At 47.0% G+C, this 18,040-nt stretch overlaps 1 protein-coding gene and 1 long non-coding RNA gene across 2 annotated transcripts in view; one reads left to right on the plus strand and one right to left on the minus strand.

Moving 5' to 3' along the window:
* The window catches only part of LOC118381713 (periostin-like), a 43,416-nt gene extending 26,840 nt beyond the window's left edge, over positions 1-16,576 (plus strand). The window contains exons 8-15 of the mRNA XM_052515076.1: positions 4,390-4,602; positions 5,418-5,552; positions 6,449-6,597; positions 9,417-9,553; positions 10,396-10,526; positions 12,120-12,250; positions 15,632-15,666; positions 15,799-16,576. Coding sequence (XP_052371036.1) covers positions 4,390-4,602; positions 5,418-5,552; positions 6,449-6,597; positions 9,417-9,553; positions 10,396-10,526; positions 12,120-12,250; positions 15,632-15,666; positions 15,799-16,576 — 1,709 coding nt within the window. The remainder of the gene's footprint in view (positions 1-4,389; positions 4,603-5,417; positions 5,553-6,448; positions 6,598-9,416; positions 9,554-10,395; positions 10,527-12,119; positions 12,251-15,631; positions 15,667-15,798) is intronic.
* LOC127928080 (uncharacterized) lies at positions 10,907-12,078 on the minus strand. Its single transcript, XR_008130329.1, has 3 exons — positions 11,615-12,078; positions 11,054-11,119; positions 10,907-10,987 (listed from the first exon to the last, which is right to left on the minus strand). It is a non-coding gene; the product is annotated as an uncharacterized LOC127928080 (long non-coding RNA).
* Positions 16,577-18,040: the final 1,464 nt, after the last annotated feature.

Here is an 18,040-nt window from a genome sequence, read left to right on the forward strand (position 1 = left end):
TCCCCACAGACACACCCCATCCCCACAGACACACCTCATCCCCACAGACACACCTCATCCCCACAGACACACCCCATCCCCACAGACACACCCCATCCCCACAGACACACCTCATCCCCACAGACACACCCCATCCCCACAGACACACCTCGTCCCCACAGACACACCTCATCCCCATAGACACACCTCATCCCCACAGACACACCTCGTCCCCACAGACACACCTCATCCACAAAGACACACCTCATCCCCACAGACACACCCCATCCCCACAGACACACCTCATCCCCACAGACACACCTCATCCCTATAGACACACCTCATCCCCATAGACACACCTCATCCCCACAGACACACCTCATCCCCACAGACACACCTCATCCCCACCACCTCATCCCTATAGACACACCTCATCCCCACAGACACACCTCATCCCCACAGACACACCTCATCCCCACACCTCATCCCCATAGACATACCTCATCCCTATAGACACACCTCATCCCCACAGACACACCCCATCCCCACAGACACATCTCATCCCCACAGACACACCTCATCCCTATAGACACACCTCATCCCCACAGACACACCTCGTCCCCACAGACACACCTCATCCCCACAGACACACCTCGTCCCCACAGACACACCTCATCCCCACAGACACACCTCATCCCCACAGACACACCTCATCCCCACAGACACACCTCGTCCCCACAGACACATCCCCACAGACACACCTCGTCCCCACACACCTCATCCCCACAGACACACCTCATCCCCACAGACACACCTCATCCCCACAGACACACCTCATCCCCACAGACACACCTCATCCCCACAGACACACCTCATCCCCACAGACACACCTCATCCCCACAGACATACACAGGAACACACATGGTCTCCCGATAACACACACGTAAAGCAGGAAATGCTCCAATCCGTATGAATCAGAGTATCCAGCCAGCAGTAACAGTGAGGCGGCTTTGAGGCAGATTGATGGACCGTAAACACACACACACACACACACACACACACACACACACACACACACACACACACACACACACTGTTCTTTCCTTGCTTCCGTGAGGGGACTGACCTTATCCTCACCAGATCGCAGCGGCCCAACAAACAACAGGACGCCAGGGCCTCCCTTGTGAACACAAGTTTTCTTATGTGAAGTAAAACAACATGTGATACCATGAAAATACACACGTGGAGAGTTCCTAAAAACACGATTTCACATCGTGTCAAGTGAAATTTAATGTGAAATCACATGTTTTTTTGCTGTAAGGGCCATGGTGTACAAGTAATGTGATTATCAGTGGGGGTGGGGGGGGGTATGGGTAGTCACTGCTTTTCTGGATTGGAATCAGCCCTCGAGGTAGACAGGACACCATAGGGTTGATTAGAATGGAATCAGCCCTCGAGGTAGACAGGACACCATAGGGTTGATTAGAATGGAATCAGCCCTCGAGGTAGACAGGACACCATAGGGTTTATTTGAATGGAATCAGCCCTCTAGGTAGACAGGCCACCACACACACACACATACATACAAACAAAGCTCCCAGACAACAAACAACTCCAGGGCCCTTATAGGGCATGAGTCATTAGGCCACGGTCCCATGCTAATCTGATTATCAGAGGTGCACTCTGATTGGTTGTTTGGTTTACCCAACTGCTGGGTTTCAGGAATTGGGCCACTTAGATGGGTTGTTTTCTTTAACGCTAGAAAGACAGACTGAGTCAGATTGAAATATCTCTGCCATTTTAGTCATATCGCCCTCCGACCTTGACTTTTACCTAAATACGTTTGTTTAACACTCATGTATATTGTTCAAATTAGTAGTAGTGGTAGTAGTAGTAGTATTATAGTATATTTATATATATATGTATATTGTTCAAATTAGTAGTAGTAGTAGTGGTAGTAGTAGTAGTGGTAGTAGCAGTATGATAGTATATTTATATATATGTATATTATTCAAATTAGTAGTAGTGGTAGTAGTAGTAGTATTATAGTATGTTTATATATGTACAGTGCCTTGCGAAAGTATTCGGCCCCCTTGAACTTTGTGACCTTTTGCCACATTTCAGGCTTCAAACATAAAGATATAAAACTGTATTTTTTTGTGAAGAATCAACAACAAGTGGGACACAATCATGAAGTGGAACGACATTTATTGGATATTTCAAACTTTTTTAACAAATCAAAAACTGAAAAATTGGGCGTGCAAAATTATTCAGCCCCTTTACTTTCAGTGTAGCAAACTCTCTCCAGACGTTCAGTGAGGATCTCTGAATGATCCAATGTTGACCTAAATGACTAATGATGATAAATACAATCCACCTGTGTGTAATCAAGTCTCCGTATAAATGCACCTGCACTGTGATAGTCTCAGAGGTCCGTTAAAAAAAGTGCAGAGAGAGATACTGTGAAGAAGTTTAAAGCCAGATTTGGATACAAAAAGATTTCCCAAGTTTTAAACATCCCAAGGAGCACTGTGCAAGCGATAATATTGAAATGGAAGGAGTATCAGACCACTGCAAATCTACCAAGACCTGGCCGTCCCTCTAAACTTTCAGCTCATACAAGGAGAAGACTGATCAGAGATGCAGCCAAGAGGCCCATGATCACTCTGGATGAACTGCAGAGATCTACAGCTGAGGTGGGAGACTCTGTCCATAGGACAACAATCAGTCATATATTGCACAAATCTGGCCTTTATGGAAGAGTGGCAAGAAGAAAGCCATTTCTTAAAGATATCCATAAAAAGTGTCGTTTAAAGTTTGCCACAAGCCACCTGGGAGACACACCAAACATGTGGAAGAAGGTGCTCTGGTCAGATGAAACCAAAATGGAACTTTTTGGCAACAATGCAAAATGTTATGTTTGGCGTAAAAGCAACACAGCTCATCACCCTGAACACACCATCCCCACTGTCAAACATGGTGGTGGCAGCATCATGGTTTGGGCCTGCTTTTCTTCAGCAGGGACAGGGAAGATGGTTAAAATTGATGGGAAGATGGATGGAGCCAAATACAGGACCATTCTGGAAGAAAACCTGATGGAGTCTGCAAAAGACCTGAGACTGGGATGGAGATTTGTCTTCCAACAAGACAATGATCCAAAACATAAAGCAAAATCTACAATGGAATGGTTAAAAAATAAACATATCCAGGTGTTAGAATGACCAAGTCAAAGTCCAGACCTGAATCCAATCGAGAATCTGTGGAAAGAACTGAAAACTGCTATTCACAAATGCTCTCCATCCAACCTCACTGAGCTCGAGCTGTTTTGCAAGGTGGAATGGGAAAAAATGTCAGTCTCTCGATGTGCAAAACTGATAGAGACATACCCCAAGCGACTTACAGCTGTAATCGCAGCAAAAGGTGGCGCTACAAAGTATTAACTTAAGGGGGCTGAATAATTTTTCACGCCCAATTTTTCAGTTTTTGATTTGTTAAAAAAGTTTGAAATATCCAATAAATGTGGTTCCACTTCATGATTGTGTCCCACTTGTTGTTGATTCTTCACTATTTAACCAGCGCTGGGTTACCTAATAACCCAACATGTGTTCTGTCCACTATTTAACCAGCGCTGGGTTACCTAATAACCCAACATGTGTTCTGCCCACTATTTAACCAGCGCTGGGTTACCTAATAACCCTAATTGAGTTTTTAACCCATCCTTTTTTAGAGGTCTACCCCCATAACCAGATAGACCATGCTGGTCTACCCCCATAACCAGCTTGACCATGATTTTCTACCCCCATAACCAGATAGACCATGCTTTTCTACCCCCATAACCAGATAGACCATGCTGGTCTACCCCCATAACCAGATAGACCATGCTGGTCAACCCCCATAACCAGCTAGACCATGCTGGTCAACCCCCATAACCAGCTAGACCATGCTGGTCTACCCCCATAACCAGCTAGACCAGGGGTGGGCAATCATTTTCGGTAAAGGGCCACATCAGGATTTCAAAATCAGGCTTGACCATTATTCAACCAACACTGACCAGCATAGACCAGTATGGACCAGTTTATGCTGGTTATTTCAGCAGGGAACTCAGAGCCAGACTGGCCACACACTCTCTCTCTCTCTCTCTCTCTCTCTCTCTCTCTCTCTCTCTCTCTCTCTCTCTCTCTCTCTCTCTCTCTCTCTCTCACTCCTTCTTTTCCCACTTTTCCTCATCTCTCTCACCCTCTCTTCTTGGTAACTCTCTCTCACTCTCTCTCTTTCCTTACCCCTCTCTCTCTCTCTCTCTCTCTCTCTCTCCCTCTTTTACCACTTTTCCTCATCTCTCTCACCCTCTCTTCTTGGTAACTCTCTCTCACTCTCTCTCTTTCCTTACCTCTCTCTCTCTCTCCCCCATAGCCCTGGTGAACTACCACCTGTTAAACAGTGTGCAGTGCTCTGAGGCCATCATGGCAGGCTCTGTGCACGAGACAGCAGAGGGAAGCACTGTTGAGATCGGCTGTGACGGAGACAGCCTGACGGTCAACGGGATCAAGATGGTCCTGAAGAAAGACATTGTCACCACCAACGGAGTCATCCACCTCATCGACCGGGTCCTCATACCTGACTCAGGTAAGTCTTGTTCCCACGACGATAACCTTTCGCATAACGCAGAAGTTTAGCACTTGTAAAAAGTTGATGTAAAAAAGGGCTTTATAAAGACATTTGATTGACTTTGATTGATTTAGGAAAAGGGGTTTACGGTTCATTTCAGTCTGGGCTAAAATGCTTGGCACATTGTAGGGCTCGTGGTGGTGCCTTGTATGTAGATTGTATGTAGATTGTATGTAGATATTGTGATGTTCGTTGTCGTTGTTGTTATCCACACTGTAGGGCTCGTGGTGGTGCCTTGTATGTAGATTGTATGTAGATTGTATGTAGATTGTATGTAGATTATTGTGATGTTCGTTGTCGTTGTTGTTATCCACACTGTAGGGCTCGTGGTGGTGCCTTGTATGTAGATTGTATGTAGATATTGTGATGTTCGTTGTCGTTGTTGTTATCCACACTGTAGGGCTCGTGGTGGTGCCTTGTATGTAGATTGTATGTAGATTGTATGTAGATTGTATGTAGATTGTATGTAGATTATTGTGATGTTCGTTGTCGTTGTTGTTATCCACACTGTAGGGCTCGTGGTGGTGCCTTGTATGTAGATTGTATGTAGATTGTATGTAGATTGTATGTAGATTGTATGTAGATTGTATGTAGATTATTGTGATGTTCGTTGTCGTTGTTGTTATCCACACTGTAGGGCTCGTGGTGGTGCCTTGTATGTAGATTGTATGTAGATTGTATGTAGATTGTATGTAGATTGTATGTAGATTGTATGTAGATATTGTGATGTTCGTTGTCATTGTCTGATGTTCATGTGTTGTTTCTGCTCAAAGCCAAGGAGGTGATGGAGCTGGTTGGTGAATCCCAGAGCACCTTCAGAGACATGGTGTCAGAGCTCGGCCTATCAGCTGCCATGAAGCCAGAGACGGAGTACACGCTATTGGCTCCCCTCAACACAGCTTTCTCTGGTGAGTACACGCTATTGGCTCCCCTCAACACAGCTTTCTCTGGTGAGTACACTCTATTGGCTCTCCTCAACCCAGCTTTCTCTGGTGAGTTCACCCTATTGGCTCCCTCAACCCAGGTTTCTCTGGCGAGTGCTTCTATTGGCTCCGCTCAACACAGCTTTCTCTGGTGAGTTCACCCTATTGGCTCCCTCAACCCAGGTTTCTCTGGTGAGTGCTTCTATTGGCTCCCCTCAACACAGCTTTCTCTGGTGAGTTCACCCTATTGGCTCCCTCAACCCAGCTTTCTCTGGCGAGTGCTTCTATTGGCTCCGCTCAACCCAGCTTTCTCGGGCGAGTGCTTCTATTGGCTCTCCTCAACCTACATAGCACACTTTTCGATTATTGCTTGAAGCCCAATAATCTCAGCCCAGGAACTTCTGCATGGAACTTAAGCACTTGGCCTAGACTAGAGATATTGGATAAACCCTGTTATTATGGCCTAAGACAACACAATGGAAATGGACTCTAGGAACTCTGGAACCAACAAGCACCAGGTTTGGCCCACAGTAGAAAGGGAGCTAGTGATTGTTTACTCCTACACATGCTTTATCTTAATTTGATCATCCTGTTGTTGCAGGAATTTCCCAGCACAGCAGTAAATGCAAACTTGTAGTGTATTTAAGGTTTAAAAAAGGCTTCTAAAGTTTGTAATTTCCTCTTTAAAATGTCAGACTTGATTTGCCCTAAAGAAAAATGTATCAACCCCTTACAAAAAAAATCCATTAGTTATAACAATTCACATTTGCTGTTGCTGGAGGATGACTTACTGCTGTGTGAAACTGGATCAACTGAAGACACGGCATCTGTATGTTAGTATGTGGTTTAACTCTCCTGTATATGTCCCCATTGTGTTGCAGATGAGGTGATGTCTTTAGACCAGAGCCTGTTGAAGGTGATCTTGGAGAACCACATTCTGAAGCAAAAACACAAACTGAGTGAACTCTACAACGGACAGCTACTGGAGACCGTCGCTGGGAAACGAATACGCGTCTTCATCTACCGCACTGTGAGTGTGTGTGTGTGTGTGTGTGTGTGTGTGTGTGTGTGTGTGTGTGTGTGTGTGTGTGTGTGTGTGTGTGTGTGTGTGTGTGTGTGTGTGTGTGTGTGTGTGTGTGTGTGTGTGTGTGTGTGTGTGTGTGTGTGTGTGTGGAAGGGGTAGGGTTGTGTGTATGTGTGTGGCACAGTCCGGTAAGATCAGCTGGAGTGTGTGTGTGTGTGTGTGTGTGTGTGTGTGTGTGTGTGTGTGTGTGTGTGTGTGTGTGTGTGTGTGTGTGTGTGTGTGTGTGTGTGTGTGTGTGTGTGTGTGTGTGTGTGTGTGTGTGTGTGTGTGTGTGTGTGTGTGTGTGTGTGTGGTGGGGGTAGGGTTGTGTGTATGTGTGTGGAAGGGGTAGGGTTGTGTGTATGTGTGTGGCACAGTCCGGTAAGATGTGTGGGAGGTGTGTGTCTCTTTATTGTCAACAGCAGGTGCGTAATCTCTAATATTAAGGTCTCGAGGTTCTGCTCGAATGAGTTAGAATGATAAGCTGTTGACCTCACTATTTACCAAGAGAGTTTTCATCAAGATTTTTCATAGCTGTCTATCTGTCCTCCGACGAACCATCAAACAGGCAAAGCGTTAAAACAGTACTGGGATCGAATCGTACTACACCGACTCTGATGCTCGTCGGATGTGGTAGGGCTTGCAGACTATTACAGATTACAAAAGGAAACCCAGCCGCGGACTGCCCAGTGATGCGAGCCTACCAGACGAGCTAAATGCCTTCTATGCTCACTTCAAGACAAGCAACACTGAACCATACATGAGAGCACCAGCTGTTCCGGTTGACTGTATGATCATGCTCTCCATAGCTGATGTGAGTGAGACCTTTAAACAGGTGAACATTCACAAGGCCGCAAGGCGCTACTGAGGGTAGTGTGTTCGACCAAGTACATATAACTGGGGGCAGAACTCCCTGCCATCCACGACCTCTATAGCAGGTGGTGTCAGAGGAAAGCCCCAACAATTGTCAAAGATCCAGCCACCAAAGTCATAGACTCTCTTTGCTACTGCATGGCAAGTGGTATCTGAGTGTCTGTGACCAAAAGACTCCTGAACAGCTTCTACCCCCAAGCCATCAGACTGCTGAACAGCTTCTACCCCCAAGCCATTACACTGCTGAACAGCTTCTACCCCCAAGCCATCAGACTGCTGAACAGCTTCTACCCCCAAGCCATCAGACTGCTGAACAGCTTCTACCCCCAAGCCATCAGACTGCTGAACAGCTTCTACCCCCAAGCCATTACACGGCTGAACAGCTTCTACCCCCAAGCCATTACACTGCTGAACAGCTTCTACCCCCAAGCCATTAGACTGCTGAACAGCTTCTACCCCCAAGCCATTACACTGCTGAACAGCTTCTACCCCCAAACCATTACACTGCTGAACAGCTTCTACCCCCAAGCCATCAGACTGCTGAACAGCTTCTACCCCCAAACCATTACACTGCTGAACAGCGCCTACCCCCAAGCCATTACACTGCTGTAGAGGACCACTAGACCTTTACTAGTCCTGTAGTAGAGGACCACTAGACATTTGCTAGTCCTGTATTACTAGTCCTGTAGTAGAGGACAGGTAGACCTTTACTAGTCCTGTATTAGAGGACAGGTAGACCTTTACTAGTCCTGTAGTAGAGGACCACTAGACCTTTACTAGTCCTGTAGTAGAGGACCACTAGACCTTTACTAGTCCTGTAGTACAGGACCACTAGACCTTTACTAGTCCTGTAGTAGAGGATCACTAGACCTTTACTAGTCCTGTAGTAGAGGATCACTAGACCTTTACTAGTCCTGTAGTAGAGGACCACTAGACCTTTACTAGTCCTGTAGTAGAGGACCACTAGACCTTTACTAGTAGTAAAATAATGCAATTTAGGGAGCTAAATGAACAGCTCTTTCACATATGACAGATACGGGCAATATTGCCTGAAATGTATTGGCAGATATTGTCAGGTTTGACTTTTATAGCGGCTGTCCAGGGGTGGGATAATGTCAATGTTGCATTGATTAGACAGCAGCTAGCAGTTTGAGGTGTCTGATACTCATCTGATTTGTTTATGACAGTTTGAGGTGGAACACATGAAAACTCACAAAATAATATAGACATTTCAAATGTTATATTATTGGCTATGTGTTGTAACAATGTGCAAGTAGTATGAAATGGAAAATACATCTCTCTCTCTTACTCTCTAGATTGGAATGCATTGGATGGGTGGATAGATAGATAGATAGATAGATAGATAGATAGATAGATAGATAGATAGATAGATAGATAGATAGATAGATAGATAGATAGATAGATAGATAGATAGATAGATAGATAGATAGATAGATAGATAGATAGATAGATAGATAGATAGATAGATAGATGGATGGATACATGGATGGATGGATGGATGGATGGATGGATGGATGGATGGATGGATGGGTGGGTGGGTGGGTGGGTGGATAAATGGATGGATGGATGGATGGAAGGGTGGATGGATGGATGGGTGGATGGGTGGATGGACAGATGGGTGGACAGATGGGTGAATGGATGGATGGATGGATGTGTGGATGGACGAATGGGTGGACGGATGGGTGGACGGATGGGTGGACGGATGGGTGGATGGATGTTTAGAATTGATTGCATTGGACTAGTAACCGAAAGGTTGCAAGATCGAATCACTGAGCTCACAAGGTAAAATAAGAATTTGTCCTATTAACTGACATGCCTAGTTAAAAATAAAGGTAAAATAAAATCAAATAAAATGTATTGATAGATGTACGTGTCTCCATCTCCGTCTCTAGGCTGTGTGTATTGAGAATTCCTGCATGGTGCGAGGCAGTAAAGAGGGCAGCAACGGAGCCCTTCACCTGATGAGGTCTCTCCTCAAACCAGCTCAGACCACCATCTACAAGGTTCTCATGGCAGATGGACGCTTCAAGTAAGGACATCCTATTGGCTCCGTTGACCAATGTCTTCATTTGACAGTGTGGTCACATCCAGACCAATGTCTTCATTTGACAGTGTGGTCACATCCAGACCAATGTCTTCATTTGACAGTGTGGTCACATCCAGACCAATGTCTTCATTTGACAGTGTGGTCACATCCAGACCAATGTCTTCATTTGACAGTGTGGTCACATCCAGACCAATGTCTTCATTTGACAGTGTGGTCACATCCAGACCAATGTCTTCATTTGACAGTGTGGTCACATCCAGACCAATGTCTTCATTTGACAGTGTGGTCACATCTTGAGACCCAGGACGATTGGTATCAATGAAAGATTTGTGTGATACGTTGTTAGGTGTATATCCGGGGAGATCACGTCATTTACATGTCAATATTAGACGTTTCAGGTCCTTCAAATTTAAAATAAATACCTATTTTCTGCAAACCAAATGTAAAAACTTTTTTTTTTTTTTTTAAATAAAGAATGAATTAGGAAGGAAAATAGGTCAAGAATAGACGTTTGTCTATAATAGAAACCGTTGGTATAGATCTATACATTTACATTACATTTACATTACATCTATACACGGTATATCTTTTTTTTTTTAAATACGAAAAAAATAAGTAAAAATTCCTTCATGGTTATATCTGCATGTTCCATTAAGACGAAGATTTTCAAGACTTTATTGAACTAAAGACTCACTGTTTCTCTCTGTGCTCTCAAGGATTTGATTGAGTCATTAACTAATTGATTGATTGGATTATTGATTTATTGAGTGATTTGTTGATTGGTCGAGTGATTGGTTTCTCTATCTCTATGTATCTGTCTGTAGTATCTTCCTGTCTCTGATGAAGAGTGCAGGTCTGACAGAGCTGTTGAAACAGGAGGGATCCTACACCGTTTTCGCACCCACAGATGAAGCCTTCGACGGGATCACAGAACGGGACATCACCCTGCTGGCCAGTTAGTAGTCCGTCTCTCTTTCCCATCCTTCAATCTTGTTAGCAATCTTCTTTCATTCTTCATCCACTTTACAACATAGGACAGGAACCAGCCATGTAGAGGATGCCTGTTGGAGAATTCAGTGCTCTCACCTGTCCAGTTCTTTGAGTTTACTGCGTTCCCACCTGTCCAGTTCTTTGAGTTTACTGCGTTTCTACCTGTCCAGTTCTTTGAGTTTACTGCTTATCTACCTGTCCAGTTCGTTGAGTTTACTGTGTTTCTACCTGTCCAGTTCTTTGAGTTTACTGCTTTTCTACCTGTCCAGTTCTTTGAGTTTACTGCGTTTCTACCTGTCCAGTTCTTTGAGTTTACTGCTTTTCCACCTGTCCAGTTCTTTGAGTTTACTGCGTTTCTACCTGTCCAGTTCTTTGAGTTTACTGCGTTTCTACCTGTCCAGTTCTTTGAGTTTACTGCGTTTCTACCTGTCCAGTTTGTTGAGTTTACTGCGTTTCTACCTGTCCAGTTCTTTGAGTTTACTGCTTTTCCACCTGTCCAGTTCTTTGAGTTTACTGCGTTTCTACCTGTCCAGTTCTTTGAGTTTACTGCTTTTCTACCTGTCCAGTTCTTTGAGTTTACTGCGTTTCTACCTGTCCAGTTCTTTGAGTTTACTGCGTTCCTACCTGTCCAGTTCTTTGAGTTTACTGTGTTTCTACCTGTCCAGTTCTTTGAGTTTACTGCTTGTCCACCTGTCCAGTTCTTTGAGTTTACTGCGTTTCTACCTGTCCAGTTCTTTGAGTTTACTGCGTTTCTACCTGTCCAGTTCTTTGAGTTTACTGCGTTTCTACCTGTCCAGTTTGTTGAGTTTACTGCGTTCCTACCTGTCCAGTTCTTTGAGTTTACTGTGTTTCTACCTGTCCAGTTCTTTGAGTTTACTGCTTGTCCACCTGTCCAGTTCTTTGAGTTTACTGCGTTTCTACCTGTCCAGTTCTTTGAGTTTACTGCGTTTCTACCTGTCCAGTTCTTTGAGTTTACTGCGTTTCTACCTGTCCAGTTTGTTGAGTTTACTGCGTTTCTACCTGTCCAGTTCTTTGAGTTTACTGCTTTTCCACCTGTCCAGTTCTTTGAGTTTACTGCGTTTCTACCTGTCCAGTTCTTTGAGTTTACTGCTTTTCTACCTGTCCAGTTCTTTGAGTTTACTGCGTTTCTACCTGTCCAGTTCTTTGAGTTTACTGCGTTCCTACCTGTCCAGTTCTTTGAGTTTACTGTGTTTCTACCTGTCCAGTTCTTTGAGTTTACTGCTTGTCCACCTGTCCAGTTCTTTGAGTTTACTGCGTTTCTACCTGTCCAGTTCTTTGAGTTTACTGCGTTTCTACCTGTCCAGTTCTTTGAGTTTACTGCGTTTCTACCTGTCCAGTTTGTTGAGTTTACTGCGTTTCTACCTGTCCAGTTCTTTGAGTTTACTGCTTTTCCACCTGTCCAGTTCTTTGAGTTTACTGCGTTTCTACCTGTCCAGTTCTTTGAGTTCAGTTCATAAAAGGAGAAGTGATAGAGGGAGCCACAATTGAGATACATATTTGTGTAACTCCTGTTTTTCCTGTGTGACATCATCATTAGGCGACGTGAACGCTCTGAGGACCATCCTCCTGTATCACTTCAGTAACGGCGTCTTCATCAACGGGGGACTGGAGGGTGGGGTCACCAACCTGCTCAAGACCATCCAGGGACACAACCTGCAAGTGCTGTCTGTATGTACACTAAACCATTCTCATACAGTGCTGCACGCTTTAATTGTTTGTTGTTCTAGGCTACATGGCTTAAAATGATTGCTTGCTAAGCCTAAGCCATTCATGGACGAAGAAAGCAACGTTAGCGAGTTAAGATTAGCCTACATCTTAGCTACATATTGAACTTCCATCCTCTCAGGTCAGGCGCACAATGTCTGAATTAACAGTTGGATAAGAATTGACTATATAATCATTGGACAGTACAGAGACTTAAGTACAACCACAAGTCCAAATCGCTATCTTCATCCATGGGTAATTTAGGAAAGGGACCAATTTTAGCTAGCTAGTTAGCCACCGGAGGACAACACAACGAGATGCAACAATTCAAGTTGTTTTCTGTCAATGACATACGCCCTCAAAGGGATTTGATATCAGTGATGTCAAATCCCAAACTGGTTTCACCTTGAAACTTTTCTTTGGTGCTGCAGGACCATTCACAGTTGAGCTCAATGCTGATCTGCAAATTGTGATGGTATTTTTTGTTGTTGTCAAGGGAGGTCATACTTGTTTGGACCAGACAGCATCAGATAGATGTCCTACAGGTAGAGAGACAGAGGGGGCGCTGTTTTGCTCACACGGATGCTTTGTCCTGTGGGATACATTCAGCCTCTTGTGAATTGAAGGACAATTCTGAAACAGAGAGAAGAAACATTATTATTATAATATTCTTTAAATATTTTTTGGGGTGGAAAGGCTGGATTCCCTTGGCATCCATAAATACACACCACTGGTGACAGGACTGTGATTCTGACAGGGCTGTGATTCTGACAGGGTTGTGATTCTGACAGGGCTGTGATTCTGACAGGGTTGTGATTCTGACAGGGCTGTGATTCTGACAGGGCTGTGATTCTGACAGGGTTGTGATTCTGACAGGGCTGTGATTCTGACAGGGTTGTGATTCTGACAGGGTTGTGATTCTGACAGGGCTGTGATTCTGACAGGGCTGTGATTCTTCTGACAGGGTTGTGATTCTGACAGGGTTGTGATTCTGACAGGGCTGTGATTCTGACAGGGCTGTGATTCTGACAGGGCTGTGATTCTGACAGGGCTGTGATTCTGACAGGGCTGTGATTCTGACAGGGCTGTGATTCTGACAGGGCTGTGATTCTGACAGGGCTGTGATTCTGACAGGGTTGTGATTCTGACAGGGCTGTGATTCTGACAGGGTTGTGATTCTGACAGGGCTGTGATTCTGACAGGGCTGTGATTCTTCTGACAGGGTTGTGATTCTGACAGGGTTGTGATTCTGACAGGGTTGTGATTCTGACAGGGCTGTGATTCTGACAGGGTTGTGATTCTGACAGGGCTGTGATTCTGACAGGGCTGTGATTCTGACAGGGCTGTGATTCTGACAGGGCTGTGATTCTGACAGGGTTGTGATTCTGACAGGGCTGTGATTCTGACAGGGCTGTGATTCTGACAGGGTTGTGATTCTGACAGGGCTGTGATTCTGACAGGGCTGTGATTCTGACAGGGCTGTGATTCTGACAGGGTTGTGATTCTGACAGGGTTGTGATTCTGACAGGGCTGTGATTCTGACAGGGCTGTGATTCTGACAGGGCTGTGATTCTGACAGGGCTGTGATTCTGACAGGGCTGTGATTCTGACAGGGCTGTGATTCTGACAGGGTTGTGATTCTGACAGGGCTGTGATTCTGACAGGGCTGTGATTCTGACAGGGCAGTGATTCTGACAGGGCTGTGATTCTGACAGGGCTGTGATTCTGACAGGGCTGTGATTCTGACAGGGCTGTGATTCTGACAGGGTTGTGATTCTGACAGGGTTGTGATTCTGACAGGTCTGTGATTCTGACAGGGTTGTGATTCTGACAGGGCTGTGATTCTGACAGGGCTGTGATTCTGACAGGGCTGTGATTCTGACAGGGCTGTGATTCTGACAGGGCTGCGATTCTTCTGAGAGGGTTGCGATTCTGACAGGGCTGTGATTCTGACAGGGCTGTGATTCTGACAGGGTTGTGATTCTGACAGGGCTGTGATTCTGACAGGGCTGTGATTCTGACAGGGCAGTGATTCTGACAGGGCTGTGATTCTGACAGGGCTGTGATTCTGACAGGGTTGCGATTCTGACAGGGCTGTGATTCTGACAGGGCTGCGATTCTGACAGGGTTGTGATTCTGACAGGGCTGTGATTCTGACAGGGCTGTGATTCTGACAGGGTTGTGATTCTGACAGGGCTGTGATTCTGACAGGGTTGTGATTCTGACAGGGCTGTGATTCTTCTGACAGGGTTGTGATTCTGACAGGGCTGTGATTCTGACAGGGCTGTGATTCTGACAGGGCAGTGATTCTGACAGGGCTGTGATTCTGACAGGGTTGTGATTCTGACAGGGCTGTGATTCTGACAGGGTTGTGATTCTGACAGGGCTTCGATTCTGACAGGGCTGTGATTCTGACAGGGCTGTGATTCTGACAGGGTTGTGATTCTGACACGGCTGTGATTCTGACAGGGTTGTGATTCTGACAGGGTTGTGATTCTGACAGGTCTGTGATTCTGACAGGGTTGTGATTCTGACAGGGCTGTGATTCTGACAGGGCTGTGATTCTGACAGGGCTGTGATTCTGACAGGGTTGCGATTCTGACAGGGCTGTGATTCTGACAGGGCTGCGATTCTGACAGGGTTGTGATTCTGACAGGGCTGTGATTCTTCTGACAGGGTTGTGATTCTGACAGGGCTGTGATTCTGACAGGGTTGTGATTCTGACAGGGCTGTTCTTCTGACAGGGTTGTGATTCTGACAGGGCTGTGATTCTGACAGGGCTGTGATTCTGACAGGGTTGTGATTCTGACAGGGTTGTGATTCTGACAGGGCTGTGATTCTTCTGACAGGGTTGTGATTCTGACAGGTCTGTGATTCTGACAGGGTTGTGATTCTGACAGGGCTGTGATTCTGACAGGGCTGTGATTCTGACAGGGTTGTGATTCTGACAGGGTTGTGATTCTGACAGGGCTGTGATTCTGACAGGGTTGTGATTCTGACAGGGCTGTGATTCTGACAGGGCTGTGATTCTGACAGGGTTGTGATTCTGACAGGGCTGTGATTCTGACAGGGCTGTGATTCTGACAGGGTTGTGATTCTGACAGGGCTGTGATTCTGACAGGGCTGTGATTCTGACAGGGCTGTGATTCTGACAGGGCTGTGATTCTGACAGGGCTGTGATTCTTCTGACAGGGTTGTGATTCTGACAGGTCTGTGATTCTGACAGGGTTGTGATTCTGACAGGGTTGTGATTCTGACAGGGCTGTGATTCTGACAGGGCTGTGATTCTGACAGGGTTGTGATTCTGACAGGGCTGTGATTCTGACAGGTCTGTGATTCTGACAGGGCTGTGATTCTGACAGGGTGGTGATTTTTGACAGGTTCGTGAATTGACAGGTTCGTGAATTGACAGGTTCGTGATTCTGACAGGCTCACCCAATTAGGTTTAAGCCTCGATGTGGACTTGTTTGAGATTAAAAATCAGACAAATCTATAGAAAATCCCCCACATAGAGCCGATGGAGAGACAGCCACCACTACACCTCCACATAGAGCCGATGGAAAGACAGCCACCACTACACCCCCACATAGAGCCGATGGAAAGACAGCCACCACTACACCCCCACATAGAGCCGATGGAAAGACAGCCACCACTACACCCCCACATAGAGCCGATGGAGAGACAGCCACCACTACACCCCCACATAGAGCCGATGGAGAGACAGCCACCACTACACCCCCACATAGAGCCGATGGAGAGACAGCCACCACTACACCCCCACATGGAGAGACACTACATCCCCCAGCCGATGGAGAGACAGCCACCACTACACCCCCACATAGAGCCGATGGAGAGACAGCCACCACTACACCCCACATAGAGCCGATGGAGACAGACAGCCGATGGAAAGACAGCCACCACTACACCCCCATAGACATAGAGCCGCATAGAGCCGATGGAGAGACAGCCACCACTACACCCCCACATAGAGCCGATGGAAAGACAGCCACCACTACACCCCCACATAGAGCCGATGGAGAGACAGCCACCACTACACCCCCACATAGAGCCGATGGAGAGACAGCCACCACTACACCCCCACATAGAGCCGATGGAGAGACAGCCACCACTACACCCCCACATAGAGCCGATGGAGAGACAGCCACCACTACACCCCACATAGAGCCGATGGAGAGACAGCCACCACTACACCCCCACATAGAGCCGATGGGAGACACTACACCCCCACATAGACGATGGAGAGACAGTCACCACTACACCCCCACATAGAGCCGATGGAGAGACAGCCACCCCACATAGAGCCGATGGAGAGACAGCCACCACTACACCCCCACATAGAGCCGATGGAGAGACAGCCACCACTACACCCCACATGGAGAGACAGTCACCACTACACCCCACATAGAGCGATGGAAAGACAGCCACCACTACACCCCACATAGAGCCGATGGAGAGACAGCCACCACTACACCCCCACATAGAGCCGATGGAGAGACAGCCACCACTACACCCCACCCCCACATAGAGCCGATGGAAAGACAGCCACCACTACACCCCCACATAGAGCCGATGGAAAGACAGCCACCACTACACCCCCACATAGAGCCGATGGAGAGACATGGAGAGACAGTCACCACTACACCCCCACATAGAGCCACATAGAGCCGATGGAAAGACAGCCACCACTACACCCCCACATAGAGCCGATGGAGAGACAGCCACCACTACACCCCCACATGGAAAGACAGCCACCACTACACCCCCCATAGAGCCATAGAGCCACATGGAGAGACAGCCACCACTACACCCCCACATAGAGCCGATGGAGAGACAGTCACCACTACACCCCCACATAGAGCCGATGGAAAGACAGCCACCACTACACCCCCACATAGAGCCGATGGAAAGACAGCCACCACTACACCCCCACATAGAGCCGATGGAGAGACAGCCACCACTACACCCCCACATAGAGCCGATGGAAAGACAGCCACCACTCACCACTACACCCTACACCCCCCACATAGAGCCATGGAGAGACAGCCACCACTACACCCCCACATAGAGCCGATGGAGAGACAGTCACCACTACACCTCCACATAGAGCCGATGAATGGAGAGACAGCCACCACTACACCCCACATAGAGCCGATAGACAGCCACCATACACCCCCACATAGAGCCGATGGAAAGACAGCCACCACTACACCCCCACATAGAGCCGATGGAGAGACAGCCACCACTACAGCCGATGGAGAGACAGCCACCACTACACCCCCACATAGAGCCGATGGAAAGACAGCCACCACTACACCCCCACATAGAGCCGATGGAGAGACAGCCACCACTACACCCCCACATAGAGCCGATGGAGAGACAGCCACCACTACACCCCCACATAGAGCCGATGGAGAGACAGCCACCACTACACCCCCACATAGAGCCGATGGAGAGACAGCCACCACTACACCCCCACATAGAGCCGATGGAGAGACAGCCACCACTACACCCCCACATAGAGCCGATGGAGAGACAGCCACCACTACACCCCCACATAGAGCCGATGGAGAGACAGCCACCACTACACCCCCACATAGAGCCGATGGAGAGACAGCCACCACTACACCCCCACATAGAGCCGATGGAAAGACAGCCACCACTACACCCCCACATAGAGCCGATGGAGAGACAGCCACCACTACACCCCCACATAGAGCCGATGGAGAGACAGCC

Source organism: Oncorhynchus keta, unplaced genomic scaffold, assembly GCF_023373465.1.
Source record: "Oncorhynchus keta strain PuntledgeMale-10-30-2019 unplaced genomic scaffold, Oket_V2 Un_scaffold_20464_pilon_pilon, whole genome shotgun sequence".
In the NCBI taxonomy this organism is placed as follows: Eukaryota; Metazoa; Chordata; class Actinopteri; order Salmoniformes; family Salmonidae; genus Oncorhynchus; species Oncorhynchus keta.